This window comes from Diabrotica undecimpunctata, chromosome 2, assembly GCF_040954645.1.
Source record: "Diabrotica undecimpunctata isolate CICGRU chromosome 2, icDiaUnde3, whole genome shotgun sequence".
NCBI lineage: Eukaryota > Metazoa > Arthropoda > Insecta > Coleoptera > Chrysomelidae > Diabrotica > Diabrotica undecimpunctata.
In genome coordinates, this window is record NC_092804.1 from 51075606 (window position 1) to 51092429 (window position 16824).

At 34.6% G+C, this 16824-nt stretch overlaps 1 protein-coding gene across 2 annotated transcripts in view; it reads right to left on the minus strand.

The window, feature by feature from the left end:
* Positions 1 to 316: 316 nt before the first annotated feature.
* Positions 317 to 16824, minus strand: part of LOC140434529 (host cell factor 2-like) — a 45209-nt gene continuing 28701 nt past the window's right edge. The window contains exons 6-10 of one of the 2 annotated variants that reach the window (XM_072522866.1): positions 10197 to 10300; positions 8217 to 9140; positions 2216 to 2374; positions 1967 to 2162; positions 317 to 514 (exon numbers count right to left, since the gene is read on the minus strand). In XM_072522866.1, the coding sequence (XP_072378967.1) occupies positions 432 to 514; positions 1967 to 2162; positions 2216 to 2374; positions 8217 to 9140; positions 10197 to 10300 (1466 nt within the window). In that variant the 3' untranslated portion in view covers positions 317 to 431. The remainder of the gene's footprint in view (positions 515 to 1966; positions 2163 to 2215; positions 2375 to 8216; positions 9141 to 10196; positions 10301 to 16824) is intronic. The other variant, XM_072522865.1, reaches the window with a different exon arrangement.

A 16824-nucleotide genomic window follows, 5' to 3' on the forward strand; every position in this document is an offset into this window, starting at 1 on the left:
ATTCCTAGTTTTGACAAAGTGTATGTTTTGACAAATTTACGTAACTCGGCAGACTTCGATGGACTAACCATGTATTTTAGATAGAAGACCAAAAGAGAACCACAGAATAGATGAGTGTTAGATAATAAAGAACGCGTTCGACTTAATGGACATCAGAACACGGAGTTAAACTGCGTAGCATCGCCATTATTGAAGGCACAAATTACAGGGATCAATTTAGGCTGTGACGCCAATACCTATTAGAAGACAAAGCATACGAATAGTAGGGGAGATAAAATGAGGCAACAAAGTAGTCAACTAAATGGATTTTATTAATATACTATTATAACTAAAAGTGGAGTTTTTCCGACTGTTAATACATTTGAACACTTAACATTTAAGTTAACATCTAACATAATATATTCACTAAATTCACAAAACACTTTGTATTTTTATATTCCTTCCTTACCATACTTTACTTTCTTAACTGCTAGTGGTTGGGATTCTGCAAGGCGTTTTGATTTGGATGATGGATCTGAAAGAAATTATGGTTGAGTTTACCGAAAGTACAAGCGGAATATAGCCGCAAATGTCAAAAATATTTCGGTTTGGCAGTGTTGGCATGTTTTTATAATGCATATGTTGTATGCTTCAAATATATAAAACTAAATAAAGAGATAAAGCTTTTAAAAAGTACATTTTTATTATACTATTTTATGAATTCTGTAATTTTTAATTTATATGAAGTAATAACGAGTAAATATTTGTCTATTTGGAGATTAGTTGCAAACATCTGTTGTAATCTGGCAACTGCTGATTTGACGATTGCCAAATCTATCCCCTAATATATTAAAGGGTAATTGCTAAAAGAAATTCTAATAATTAACTGCAATTAATCTACAAAGAAACAAATATTTACTCATTGTTGTTTTATATAAATCAAAAATTGCAGAATTCATAACATAATATAAACAAAATGTACTTTTCTAAAGCTTTATCTTTTTATATTTGAAGCATACAGCATCTACATTATAAAAACATGCCAACACTGCTATACCGAAATTTTTTGTTCCATGTTTGACATTTGCGGCTATAATCAGCTTGTACTTTCGGTAAACTCAATCGAAATTATTTAATGGATAAACATCTATCAAAAATATATTTTTTTGTTTTTTCTGTTATATTTATGTTACAAATACGCAATTTTCAGCGGCACGATATACAGCACCGTCGGTACGGTACATTTTAAACACTATTCGAAAGAAAATCCAATAGGAACACCTTTAATACTAAACGTAACGTACAGTTAGGGACAAAATTTGTGGAACGCAAAACATAAATTAATTAGAATCACAAGAATTTGAAATTCTTCAAGTTTCCTGAGCTAGAAACCTTCTGGAATCGACGGAAAGCTTCTGCTCATACAACTATTACTGAGATATCCAGAAATTCCTACCTGTAGCTTCGAATATACATACTCATTCATTATAAAAACATATTTTTAAGGAGCGCCCTATCTAGCAAATGTATTACTGCGTTGCTAGAACCACAATAAAATAGAAGACTCAAAAGACATTCGTTAGCAGACCTAAGAGAAAATTAAGTCTCTGTAACTTACTTTTCATTAAGTCTTTGTATGCATAAAAGCACTTATTACCGCTAAGAATCCGTGCTTGTATTTCTTGACTGATGTTGTTGTCATTTATTATTGAGCCTAGGTAGGGAAAAGTGGAGGCATATTTGTAGGTATGGTTGTCTACCTTCAGATTCTCATGTTTATTCGATTTTGTGCACTCCATATATTTTGTTTTGCTTTCATTTATATATAGACCAAACGTAGCAGCTTCTCGTTTCAGTTCTATAACTTTTTCATTTTAAAATATATATGTAATATAAAAATATAACAAAAGTTATGTGACTATCTCTGGAGAGAACACGAGAGACATAAAAACATATGACCATGTCTACGTTCATAATATTATCTTACCTTGCAACCACCTAACTTCCTTGGCATGTCCGTAACCTTTTTCATTCTTAGCAGCAATACGAAGTATTATTGCTGTTTTAGTTGTTTTGTCTATGTAGGCAGCGGACAAAGATGAATTACTTATAATGCACTTATTGTTTGGGCCACAGTAAACCCGCACAAAGGCGAGTTGACCAGGACTAGTATTAACCTTGTACTGCAAAGAAAAATATTACTTCACATGTTTAAAAAATAAAAAAAACAACTTACCTTAGCTCTCACAGCCAAATAAACCGAGTATTCTAATATTTCACCTTGGCTTCCACTAGGAGGTTCCCAAGAAAGATTTGCGCCGTCAACTAATTTGCTTATTTTTATTGTAGAAGGAGCACCTGGGACTCCTGATAAACAAGTTTTATATTCTGATACCTAAATAAAAAAATCAGAGTATATAGAGTGTATTGTTTGGTGTAAAATATTATTTTTACATAAATAACAAAAAGCAAACAAATAGTGTCTTCTTACTGTGATATTTTAATATTATTTAACAAGATCTTCATATCAAGAACTGTACTTGACCTTTATTGACCTAAAGGCAGCTTTTGATTCGATCGACAGGAAAAAAATGGAAATGTCTGGAAAAATAGAAATTCCTAAAATATTAATCAGAATCATAGAAAGTACATACAAGACAGTCAAAGGAAAAGTACAAGTGGGAGGCCAAAGATCCAATGAATTAAAAATGAACAAAGGATTAAAACAGGGAGATAGTTTAAACCCTTTTTTTTTCTTTATAATATTAGACGGAATTATAAAGAATCTCAAAGCTAAAGAAGAGATAAAATATCTCTTATATACACCTAAATACAATAATTGGAGACAGGAATTTGCAACCAGTAAAATTATAGAGTTTACTCTACGCAGATTATATTGTAGTGGTAGCAAACAACAAAAATAAAATTCAAAGGCTGGTGAATTCGTAAATTGAAGAAATACTAAAAATGAAAATGGAAGTGAATATAAATAAAACAAAAACGATGACAGATAGTTAACAGGTTAAGTGCCACTATATTGAACATTTTAATGTCTTCATTGGCCGATCACTTTTTTTTTAAAAGTATTTCTATTACTTTCTTTAACTTTCAAATCACAATCTAACTTAAAATGCGAATTTTGGTTAAAATTTCATTTTTCAAATGTGAGTCCACGTTGGAGTTTCGCGGCCACCAGCAAGATTTGTATCACAAAATGCCTATGAGAGGCCAACCTGGCATCACGCCTTGACTTGTCTATTCCTGTTGATATCAAGTCGGCAAATCTAACAAGCGTAGGAGCCGTCGCCGTGGCTTACGTTTTTCTTGTCAGTACTTAGAGCGGTACAATGCAGTAAGCAAGAGCAACAAAAACTTGAAAAATATTGGCAAGAAATTCTGTCAGAGGAAAAATCAGATGAGTTTGGCGACACGTATCTTTCGGACGAATACTAACCAACTGATTCTAGTGACAGTGAAAATGAATCGAGTACTCCGGAACAGAATAAAAAAAGACAACGTGTGGCCGGAAATACCAAACCGTTGGGACAAGGTGTATCGGCGTCCACCGAAAGAAGAAGAATATATAAATTTCGAAAAATATGTTTGTTGATGCTGCTATAGAATCTGTCATTGCCCAACATTCTGAAGTCTCCAAAGAGGAAATTTTAGAAGAACCAATTTGAGGACTATAATTCTGCAGGTTTTTATACACAATTATACGAAAACTTCTACAACAAATCGCTCTTTCAATTCTGCGAATATTTTGATTTTTTTTTTTTTAATTTTTAGGTCGAAGAAACAAATCGTTTTGCCCTGCAGTGTCAAGAAAGGAAACAGAAAAAAGCGCACGTATTACCGCGTGGCACAACACGCGGTTGATGTCGCCGAAATAAAACGATTCCTGGGTATAGTTGTATGGATGGGATTATGTCATTTTCTATCTTTTCATTCGTACTGGTGAAAGAATGATCTTTATGTGAATAATATCAAAAAAGTAATGTCAAGGAATAGCTTCCAGTTATTGTGGAAAACGCTGCATTTCAAAGGTAATTTAGTAACAACAGATAACCGTTTGCAGAAGATCGTTTCCTTGGTTGCATTGACAAAAACGTGTGCATTGACGAATCTTTAGTGCCTTTTCAATGGCAACTAAAATTCAAGCAGTATATTGCCAACAAGAGGCCCAAATTTGGGATATAGTTATTCAAACTTTGTTTTGAAGGTGGTCACATCTACGATTTTAAGAGCGTAGGCGGAAAATTTCGGGCCAAAGCTTTTTAAATGCATTCTTTGTTTTCGAATCCTGAGAAAACTAATTAATATTTTTGAAAAATTTAAACGCAGAATGAAAGAATACATTATTACCGAGGGCCGAAAGTCCCTGAAAACTTCTATAATGTTTATTTTAATAAGTTACAGGGGTGAAAAAAAAAAGAGAAAATTTAGTGTGATTTTGAATTTCAAATATCTCGTACAAATTTGTTTATTCTAAGGGACTTTCGGCCCTCGGTAATAATGTAATCTTTCATTCTGCGTTTAAATTTTTCAAAAATATTTGTTAGTTTTCTCAGGATTCGAAAAAAATGAATGCATTTAAAAAGCATTGGTCCGAAATTTTGCGCCTACGCTCTTAATGAAACTTATAGATTGACTGCTTGACAAAGGACGAACACTTGCGATTGATAACTACTACAGTTCTGTCACACTTGCACATGAACTCCTATACCGAAAATCTTATATGATTGGTACGCTACGTGCAAACCGCAAATATAATCCCAAATACGTCATTTCCAAAAAATTAAAAGTAGGCGAACATGTAACTGCAGAAAGTAATTCGGACATCGTTGTTCAGAAGTGGAGGAACAAGCGACATGTATTGATGATTAGTACCAAATTCGCTGACGAAATGGTGACAATGCAGAAGACACGCCGTGATGTTGTAAAGCCAAAAAATGTCATCGAATATAATAAATATAAAAGCTTCATTGATGTATCAGATCAAATTAAAAGCTATAATTCGGCATTACGTAAAGGAATAAAATGGTATATGTCGCGCATCAAAGCATTGCCAATGAAAGCATGACGATTACCAAATTCAAGGAAGCAGTAATTCGGGGCATATTAGGAGATTTTATTGTCACCCAGTCATTATGGCAAATAGTTACAAACTCAGCGATGTTGGTCGTGCAAGCAGAAGACGACGTACAACGTGTTACGCAAAAATGGTAGAAGAGGAAGGAAGCCAAGTAGCACAGAGGAAAGCAGCCAACACCTCATCGACATGTGATGGCTGTAAAAAGTTCTATTGCCCTGGCTGTTTTTTTGTCATACATTCCGTGACAAAAAATTAAATTAGTACTTTAGATACAATTTTGATATAATGTTATTACGTTTTGTTTTATGAAAATGAAGCTTATTTTGCATAAAATGTATTCTTACTATGAATATATAACAAAAAAATCTATAATTACGTAATTGTTACTTATAAATATTATGGGCCGTGTGACTCCTCGTTGACATCTCAGAAGCACAGGCCAAGTATGCTTTCTAGACCATCTGGCCGGGTTCGAAATGTCCCCGTGTATTTTAAATGAGTTCTGTTGAGCTACACATCATTTTCTGACGACCTAGCGTGTGAGTCCACGTCAGCATTACGCGGCCCGTATATAACTTTTATGTGTAAGTCCGTGTTAGCTTCTCATGGCACTTAACCCGCTAATCAAAAAGAAGCTCAAAACTTAATTAAAATTAAATGTAATGGAACAATATTAGAAAAACTAACAACTGTTCATGCTATTATATCTTTTGAGTTAACTTCATACATTTTTTCCAATACGGCAACATAGCAGTTGCGGAGACGATATCGAATGCCATATGCGAAGATTGAAATCAAAAAACTAGTCGCAGAAAACCAGTCGCACGAAGTCACAAGCAGAATTCGAAGAACCAGGCCGGCGATTAGCGAAACACAAATTTAAGCGGGACAGACGCCTTGCCGTTCAAAATATTCATGTATTTATTGCATTAATTCAAATAAAGTCCCTTTTTTACACGGAGTTTGATTATTTACCAGCGGCACATATCGAAGTGTAAATCAAGTATCATTTAGCAACGTACGCGTATCTGGGCAACATTGTGACTGACGATGGCAAAATAGACAATACATCATTATACTACACAATTAATACAACAACACTAAGACAGAAAGTTGTAAAAATGGAAGTCAAGAGAAAAATTCACAATACGATAACAGCACCAATAACAACATATGCAAGAGAAAACTAGGCAATCTAGAAAAAACATCAATAAAAAATGAACCCAATTAGAATGAAATATTTGACAAAAATGTGCAGAAAAACAAAATAGGACAGGATAAGAAATGAAGATATCAGACAATTGACAAAGCAAGCACCTATTACTGAGTACATTAAATAGAAGAAAATGTTCTGGTTCGGACATATTATTAGAATGAAACCAGAAAGAATTACAAGGCAAATAAGTATTAGAAGTAGAAGGAAAAGGGGAAGATCTAGAAAGAAATTACTGTCGACTTGATGTCAAAATGAGAAAGCATAGATTAAGATGGTACGGGCATGTTCAATGTCGAGACGTTAATCTCCCAATACGAAGACTCGCTAATTTGTAAGTTCCTGGAAGGAGTATGTGAGGAAAGAGGAAAGAAGACCCGAGGGAGGCACTTGGGCAGGATATATCGGTAAATGGAATTGATTGGTATGACCCAAGATAGAAACTTATGGCGAAATGTAAATGAGACACTTCCACTGATGTCTATAATTTTGTTGACCCTGTATCACATCTCTAGCTATAGATATTTTGGTAACCATTGCTGTTACTTTCTCCGTTAGTTCAATTAGTTTTCTGTCAAATTCATTATTTAATAAACTGTCAAAGTACTTTTTCCATCGTTTTTTGACATTCTTTCGGTAAACTAGTATAAAGTATGCACAAATCTTAGTCTATACGATTGAAAAGGTCCTCTTCAAAACGTCAATGGCTGCTCATTTCAAGGAGTGTTTCGCACTTGGAAAGGTACCATCACACAATACTCAATACAACCATCGAATTTTATTCGAAGAAAGACAGATGCTTAATGGAACCTAACCGAACCTAATCTACTCATATCATATTACACATTAAATACAAAATTTCAAAAACACCCGATTAATTTCGATCGTAAAGAAGAGTGTGTATCTAAACTGCATATGGCCCTCAACCATACTAAATACAAAAATTGTGTATATACTTAATGAAAAAAATTTTCGGCGTCAAAAATCTCTCCAACTAATGTAACTTATAGAATAGTAACAGGAAATGCTTATTTCTCATTCGCCCATAAGTTTCGCTCCAAAACCACACACTGGAGATAGAAAATTAGGATCTAAAAAACTATTATTAGGCCAATGGTATGTTATGGATGTGAGACATAAGTGATAGCAGAAAAAATAAGAAATGGAAGTTTTTGAAAAAAAAAAAATCATAAGGAAAATATCTGGACCTATTTACCAAAACGGAGTATGGAGATCCAGGTACAACCATGGAACAAGCGTTCAAAAAGGCACCGATCTCAGAATTTGTTAAATTTCAGAGACTTAAATGGGCTGGTCCTGTAGTGAGAATGGAGACCGACAGATTGCTGAAAAGAAGTTAATAAAATGTAGGAGGCAAGACCAAAAGGAAGGCCACGGAAAAGATGGGAGGATAAGATGGCAAAGGACGCGCAAAATTTGCTAGACGTGAGAACTAGTAGAACAGCAGCGCGGGATCAGTAATGCTGGAGGCATAGTTTGGAGAGGATCAAGGCTCGTTTTGGGCTGTAGCGCCATTGGTTCGGAATATACGTTAAACTATAAGCCTCTTTTATTTGTGTATACTTAATCCTAACACAGATATCTGCAGATTAACAGCCTATGCCCAAAAAATAAGATATGACATCGTAAGATTTTTATTTTTTAATTATTCGTATTTATACTGTGTGTAGTTCGAATTTAATAAGACTTACTTATTAAATTCCAACTACTGCGGTACCCTAACTGATATAGATACACGAATATAAAAATTTGTGATTTTTTAAATTAAAAAAATATCGCTTGTCAAACAGAATGAACTCGCGAATCACCGAGTTTTTACGGGATACGCTACCGAGATGAGCAAAAAAAAACACTTTTAATATTTACTATAAATTTGATTAGAAGTAAAAACATTTAGTTGTCACCTACCTCACTCCAATCACTTCGACCTAAGAAGTTGATAGCAGCGACTCTGAACTTGTAGGCAGTACCGGGTTCAAGACTAAAGCCTGAAGGATAAGGTACGGTATAAGGCAAAGTGTCCAAGGTTAGATCAGCGTTCTCGTCATTTAACAAAAAATAATCCCGCACGTCACAACTATTACCCCTTATGATGCGAACAGTATACCAAATGTCTTTAAGAGGTTGTACAGGATCTTGGGCATTGTTTTCGGTCCGTTTTAACTCTTCATAATGATCCAAAGCAACAGAAGCTAATGTAGCTAACGGATCATCATTAGGAGTAATTGGTGCTTTTCTAAATTCGGAAGTTAAATCATCTGGTTTTAAAATTTTAATATTCTGATCATGATCTTTAAGATAACTTGGATCAACTATCGATTCCATACTACTCTCTGTTTTATTTTCTCCTGTATTATCAAAACGGTTCTCTCCTATATGGGACTCTTTTTTACTCTCGACACCTTGTATTGGAGTTATATCTACGCCCGAATTTGTTTGATTTTCTTCTAGAGATCTTGTACCATACGATTGCTCGTTACTGTCAAATTTTACTTCTGATTCCAATTTGTCTTTCATATCTGACCTTTCTTCAGTTTCTAATTGTGTTCTAATCACGGTAAAGTTTGTTGCTACATCAGCTTCTAGATTGTCCTCAGTTTTTTTCATTTTTTCCGGTTTTGCTTCATCTTCTGATTTTGTTTCACATTCAGGTGATATTTTTGAGTCTAAGCTCTCTTCAACTTCTTTAGTTATTGAATCTGAGGATGAAGTATACGATCGAGTTTGAACTGGAACGATTGTCCCTGACAAAGTCATCAATGATGAGACTATCGCTGTTGTGGTTGCTGGGATTGGGGATGCAACAGAGTGGGATGGATCATACTTTTGTATCTATAACAAGAAAAGACTGCTCTGACGACGTTAGAATCAAATAAATAAATAAAGAAGAATATATTTTGAGTTGATTGCTACTATATACTTTTAACGATAGTAATTAGTCTTACAATAGAATCCTGATAGTCTGACATTGTTAATCGGACACAATCCGATAATTGCGTGACATCTACAAGAGCTTATCTTGATCAGTGGGAAACCACATATAAGATAGTCTTTTCCTGTCATAACGTGTTTGTCGATTAACGTTAAGTGGTGCCAGTTCTGTGTCTTTACTGTCTAATTTTCTTTAGTGAAGCATTAACGTCAAAAAAGGTCAGCCTACAGCAGTCATGCTAAACATTTCAATATGAAACATATATTATCATATTACTTTCATGCTTAGAGAGAATCACTAATGACGAGGTGTTAATAATAAAAAAAAAGAGAAAGAAGTTGAACTTACTGACTGACTGAAAAGAGGAAACTGCGCTGCCTGAGACACATCATAAGAGGAGACAAATATTAATTATTTCACCTTATAATGCAATAAAATATAATAGAAAGAAGATATTCACGATTATAAAAACTACACAATTGGTTCAATAACACCAATATGTGTTGTATACCATCGACTTGATGACTTCCAACCTTTACAACAAAGAAACTTGAAAAAGAAGAAATCAATAAAAATATATAGGTACTTCACTTCATAAATCCGGGGCCTAACTAATAAAATAAACTAAAATAAAATAAATAGAATCTACTTCAAGGGTAATCTGACAGTTAAGTTTCCAGACTGATGGCATAACACATGCCCGTTATTTAGTTTTGTAAATGCTGCAGGTCATCGTCCGACAGGCTATTGAGCAGCTGTGCAGATTTTTGCAAAGCTGTGCAAAAACTTAAAACGAAATAATTCTAACTACAGCCTCTAAATCCGAAAGTATAATAGCATAATTAGAGCGAAATACTGGATCTATTGAAATATAGAACTATTTTATTTACTTGAATGTATTAACAACAAAATTATTAGCCGCAAAATGTATTCGTAACAAATAATATAATACTTACTGTACTTTTTGATAGATTAGCAGTTCCAGATGTTACCGTTACCCTTGAAAAGGAATTAGCTGTATATTTATCGGGTTGAGCAATTCTTGAAGTATCTTGATTACCTAAAAATAACAAACAATAAGCAAGCAAGCAAGTAATTTAATTGAACCAGCCTATGAGACTTGCTCATCCCTTTACGGGGGTGTGTTCCAACGAAAATTCAGAATCCAAGATATTCTTCAAAATTTAAGAAAATACATGAATTTGTATTGGGAGCAGTAGAAATTTTATTCCGTGTAGAGAAAAAAATACTTTTCAAATGATGCGAATTATGAATGTTCTTGGGAAAAATACTTTTTTAAAAACTGAACTTCACAATTAAAACTTTTATTTCGACTTACAAAGATTTTAGTAACAACAATAATAATTTAAATCAGACTGAAAAATATTGATTTTAACATGGTGTTTTATAATTTATTAATTGCTGATCTTGCTGTTCAATACGTCGCAATTTAGTCCAGAATGTTCAAGCGGTAGCCCCGTGTTGGAATCCACGTGGTGGAACTTACTGGATGGTAGCGGTCATTGTACTGTAACTACTCCATCCCCTGAAGAAGTTTTGTGAGGGACGAACAGAACTGTTGAGTTGGCCTCTTCTGGAGTTTCGTCGCTAGAGTTGGGTTTTTTTGTTATTTGTTTTATACCTGTAACATATATAGAGGCAGATTATTGTAATAAAGATATATAAAGGAGTCATCCAAAAATGGTTATGGCTATGGTTCCATAATTTCGGATTAATTGTCTCTAGATGTTCATCTTCCTTAGAGAATTGATGATTCAAATCCTTAATGATTTGAATTTAATCGCTGTTTGAATATCTATGGTCCTTATTTTGGGAAGCATTAGCGGTTGCTCTGGGATGGTTGTCCTTGAATTTATGTAACTCTGGATTGGGGTTTTGAATTTGTATCTGGGCGGAAGATTGATGAGATAAGTTTGGACGGATAAGTTAAGATTAATAAGATAGGACAAGAAAATGAAGGATAAATTTTCATTTTCAATCAATTTACACGAAAAAGGTAATGGCTAAGTCCATTTTGAACTGCTGTGGTCTTTGCGTCGTACTGGTTTCAATTCTGTCAAATTCTTCTTTTATTGGTAGTAGTTTGAAAAAGTATATGAAATCGTGTGTACTAGTATGAATCTTTGCTTGTCCCAGGTTGAGGGGAATTAATCCTGGGTTGTCTTTCAGGTCCTTGATCTTCTCTTCTTCTCTCATCGTCAGGGTGATCCTGTGCGGACGGTTTAGAATTAGTTTTTGATTTAGGTTGATGTTTTATGTTTTTCTTGTGAACTGTAGTTTTTGATGTTTTTACAGTCACTTCGTTATTTCTTTTTATATGTTTTGCGGAATATCGCGGAAGTAATTTATTTCTGGTAACTGTTTTTCGTGTATAGATTTTTGTGCTTGGTTTATACGTAATAGGGTCTTGTCTCGATTTATTTCTATTTTCAATGACTTTATTTTTATTCTCTTGTATTTGCTGGTTTACTTCCTTGTATAATTCCTTTGTTATCTCTCTATGATTTTGGATATAATTGTTCAGTATTACTTTCTGTATGTCAACGTCAAAGGGATCTTTTGCGTCGATATGTCCGTTTAATATGTCGATGGGTCTTAACTTCGTTGCTGAATGTATGGAATTATTGTACCCAATTATAGCGTATAGCATTTGTTCTTTAATCGAGAGCTTTGCTTTGGTGTTCCTTAGGATTCGAAGATGTTCGATTAACGTAGAATGAAATCTCTCAATCATCCCGTTGGATTGCGGATTCTCTGGTGTTGTATAGTGGATTGAGATTTTATGAGAGTCTACAAATTCTTGTATTACTCCATTTTTAAATTCCGTACCATTATCGGCTACTATCATTGTTGGGAGTCCATGATGTGTTATAAAAATCAATAGGGCGTTGAGTACATTGATTGCGTTTCCTCCATTTATTGGGTAGGCTTGCCCATATTTCGAAAATGCGTCTATTATGGTTAGAAACTTCTGTCCATCAGCCTGGAATAAATCAATGTGAACTATTTCCAGTGGTTTAGTGGGAGTTGGTGTAACCATAAATTTTGGTTTGGGAGGAAGTCTGTCGTATTTATTTTCTTGACATATATCACAAAAGTTTATGATATCTTCTATGTCCTTCTTCATATTAGGCCAGTAGTATCGTTTCCTTATTTGACTTTCTGTTTCAGCTATTCCTCTATGGTTCGTTTTTCCTTCATGATAGTTTTTTATAATCTCTTTTTGTTGTTCTTCTAGGTTAACATCTTCCAATAAAAGATTGCACTTTACTAAGTCATATGCGTTGTGTTTAAAAGTTTTCCTGATAATTTTGCAAATTTCTGCAAAAATTTCTTCTTCCGCTTCAAATAAAATTGCATACTTCTTTTTCGGGTTGAGGTGTTCCTTAAAAATTTTTATAGTATCAGCTTTTAACTGATCTTTCGACAGCTGGATATGATAACGTCTTTTATTCGGAAAGGTTTGTATAATTGCTGGAGGTCGTGGATTGTAGTTGACGATTCTGACTATAATTTGGTTATTGTAGAAGTTAAGTGGTTTTTCCGAAATAGGTATACCAAGAATTGGGTTTTCTACTGCTGTATGTATGGTTTCATTTCCGTCTTCGTCTATGTTTTGATCTTCGTTTTCGACAGTGCCTTCTGGGATGTTTTGATCTTCGTTTTCAACAGTATCTTCTGGGATGTTTTCTGGAATTAATTCTGTTGCTTTTTCTTGTACAATCTCGTCGATTATTCGATCTGCATCTGGATTATTAGTCGTTGACCATCCATCGTCTTCCATGTCTACTAAATCATCAAAGACTTCCTTAATTTGTGAATCGATGTCCTTAGTTTCCTTTGTGTGTATTTCGATTCGAGACAGTGCGTCCGCATTTGTATTAGCTTTGCCTTTTTTGTAAATTACTTCGTAGTCAAATTCTTCTAATTTTAATCTCCAACGTACTAGTTTGGAGTTGGGTTCCTTTAGGGAGAATAGGTATTGCAAAGGACGGTGGTCTGAAAGTATTTTAAATTTTCTTCCAAATAGGTAAGGTCGAAAATACTTAGTTGCCCACACCATTGCTAACATTTCCTTTTCTATTGTGGAGTACTTGGTTTCGGTTTCATTTAGTGTCCTGGAAGCAAAGGCGATTGGTTTATCACTGCCAACTGGTCCTTGGGAAAGTACTGCACCGATAGCGAAGTTACTGGCATCTGTTGTGAGGTTAAACGGTTTGGAAAAATCTGGATATTGCAATAATGGCTCATTCATTAATAATTTCCTGCACGTTTCAAAGCATTCTACGAATTCGGGTGTATGTTCGATCTTTGCATCCTTTTTTAAGCATCTTGTTAGAGGTTTTGTGATTTTTGCGAAGTCTCGAATAAACTTCCTGTAATATCCCAGTAGTCCAACAAATGCTCTTATTTCTTTCGCTGTTTTCGGTATTGGATATTTTTCTATTGCTTCAATTTTCGCTGGATTCGGTTTTATGCCTTCTTGTGTGACTACGTGTCCTAGAAAATTAACTTGCTTTTTTAAGAATTCGCATTTGTCGACTTGGATTTTTAGTCGGGCTTCTCTTAGTCGTTGAAATACTTTTGTGAGATTTACTATGTGTTCCTGTAGTGATGTTGAATATACTATTACGTCGTCCATATAGACGAGGCATATTTCTCCTTGAAGTCCCTTCAATACGTTGTCCATCATACGTTGGAACGTGGACGGAGCGTTCTTAAGTCCAAAAGGCATTCTTAAATATTCATAGTGTCCATTTTCCACATTAAATGCTGTTTTGGGAATGTCTTCTTCAGCCATCTCGATTTGGTGAAATCCGCTTGCTAAGTCGAGGGTCGTAAAATATTGACATCTTCCCAATTTGTCCAAAATATCGCTAATGTGAGGAATTCTGTATCGGTCGTCAATTGTCTTCTCGTTGACCTTTCTATAATCTACTACTATTCTCCACTTTATTTTACCGGATGAATCTGGTTTCTTTGCCACGACCCAAATAGGCGAGGACCATGGCGATTGACTTGGTCGAATGATCCCTTGCTCTAACATTGAAGAGATTTGTTTCTTTACTTCTTCCTTGTGCACATACGGATACCGGTATGATTTCGTATATACAGGCTCCTCATCCTTGGTTCTGATGTGGTGTTTAACTTCGTTAGTAAAGCTGAGAGGAGTGTCTGGTTGGTGAAATATATCGGAGAATTTTCGGCATAGGTGGCGAACTTGTTCCTCTTCTTCTTCGTTAAGATGTTCAGTTTTAATTAAGTCGTCGATATCTTGTCTGTAGTCTGGTCCGGAGGTTGTTTCCATGGAATATATATGGAAATCTTGGATGTCTATTTTATTGCTTTCGAGTGGTTCCATAAGGGAAAGATGAATGGGGTCTGACGTGAAGTTGGCAATTTCGGTCCAGGCAAGGTGGTTCTCGGCGTTAGCAAGGGCTTCTCGTACTACGACGCCTTGTACTTTTTGGGTAGGAATAATGATGGTTCCTTTTTCTTCTTTGACAGGAATTTTCACTTGGCTAATAGAATTTGCTTCCAAATGAATGGAATAAAATTGTGTTTTATTTGTTTCGTAATATTTAATGGGGATTGTAGAATCTTTTGTAACTAGAAGCGATTTAGGGAAGTTTAATTGGGCTTCGAAGAGTTTTAGATTGTCGAGGCCAATAAGACCATCGAAAGTTTTGTGAAACTTAAAGAGGTAAAATTTCATTTTGCTGTCAGAATTAAATTCTGAAAATGAAGGAATTTCGGCACAATATTTTTGGGAATAGTTTTGAAAAATTGATGTGACGACAAAGGGTTCATGTTTTATGTAACTTGGAAAATATGAAGAAGCTATTTCTGGATTTAGAAATGACTTTGTGGATCCTGTATCGATTAAAAGTCGTAAAGAAGGCTTAGAGATTTCGATGTAGGGTAGCTCCTTCTTGTCGGGGAATGAATGAAGTTCAATTACGTTCCGATTGCTTCTGGTGGGTCCTCTCGAAAATTTACGTTTTCTTCGTATTCGGTTGGTTGATTTTCGTATGTATCTTGTAGAAAATTGTCGTATTCAGGTTCGTAGTAATCATTGTAGTTGGCATTCTCTTCTTGCTCATCTCCGTGGCATTGTATATTGTAAAGTTCTTCTACGGTGAATTTTGGCTGTGCTCGGTAATTTGGTGTAAAATTTGGACGGCCTCTGGTCGTGGTTTCTGATATTCCACTCATAGGTGTTGGTCTAGACTGTTTTGACTGTCCAGGTTTGGGTGCCCATACATTTGACTGGTTCTGGGTCCTGAATGCTGGAGGGTTTGAATTTTGTCTAAATTGATCGAAGTTTTGTTGCCGATGTGGTTGCTGAAACTGATTCTGCGGATAGAATTGTCTCATTGGTTGCTGCCATCGTGGAGGTGCAAAATTTGTCTGCTGGTACAATGGTTTCTGGATTTGTACAGGCATCTGCTGTCTCTGAGGTCGGCGTTCTTGATAATTTTCGCTTCTTCCTGATGTTGAAGGTTGACTTATTTGATTTTTTTGAAGATATCGAACATTATTTTCTTCCTGTACGTATTGTATTGCCGTGGCTAAACTTCCTGGTCTCATTGCTCTGATAACAGAACCCATTGGTTCTCGTAGGCCTGCTAAAAATGTTGTAAGAGCTTGTTGACGGAAAAATTCTTGTTTGCTCCTTTTAATATCGGCATTTATGGTATGTAATTCTAGGTAATTATTAATACAGCTTAAAAGTCCCATGATTTTTTCGTAAAAATGCATAATAGATTCTGTTGAGCCTTGTCTTAAATTTACTAGATCCCTTGTAAGCGAATTTTCGTCTCTCTGGTCTCCAAAATTTTGAATTAATGCGTTTTTTATTTCATCCCAACTTTCGCATCCATATACAGATATAACTTCTTTGGCTCTACCTGTTAATTTACTGATAATACCATGAAGCAAAAATTTGTTTTGTATACTAGCTGCATTAAGTCTGTCATAATAATGGTTTAGAAGTATTGTAGAAACTTTAATAAATTCATGTAATTCATTTGGATTTCCGTCAAAATTTGGAAGAATGCATAAATTTTTAACGTCAAATTGTGGAACTGCCATATTTTAAAAATTTTCAATATAATATATAGTCAATAGTCAAATCGGTATAGTAATTTTCAATAATCAATATATAAATATATAAATCTTAATCTACTTATTTTCTACCTATTAATCTCTATGTTTATTAATATATAGTATTTATTAAGCTATTCAATTTTGTGTAAATCTGACTCTAAAGTCAATCTAAGGACTTAGAGGAGATATTTTTAAATTACTTTAATCTTTGTTAATCTATTCAAATCTTTGTTTTATTTATCTTCTAATTTAGCTCTGATTCAATCTAAGGACTCAGAGGAGTCTGATTTATTAAAAATTCTTTCAAAATCTAATCTTCTTAATTCTAAGTAATAATAAAATCGCTTACAGGATAAAGACGATGCCGATGTGCATTCCTTTGCTCCTGAAGACGTCTTCTAAATTCTAATTCTCTAATTCCCTCGGGTGAACTCTGCAGACGGTTTCCCTGGG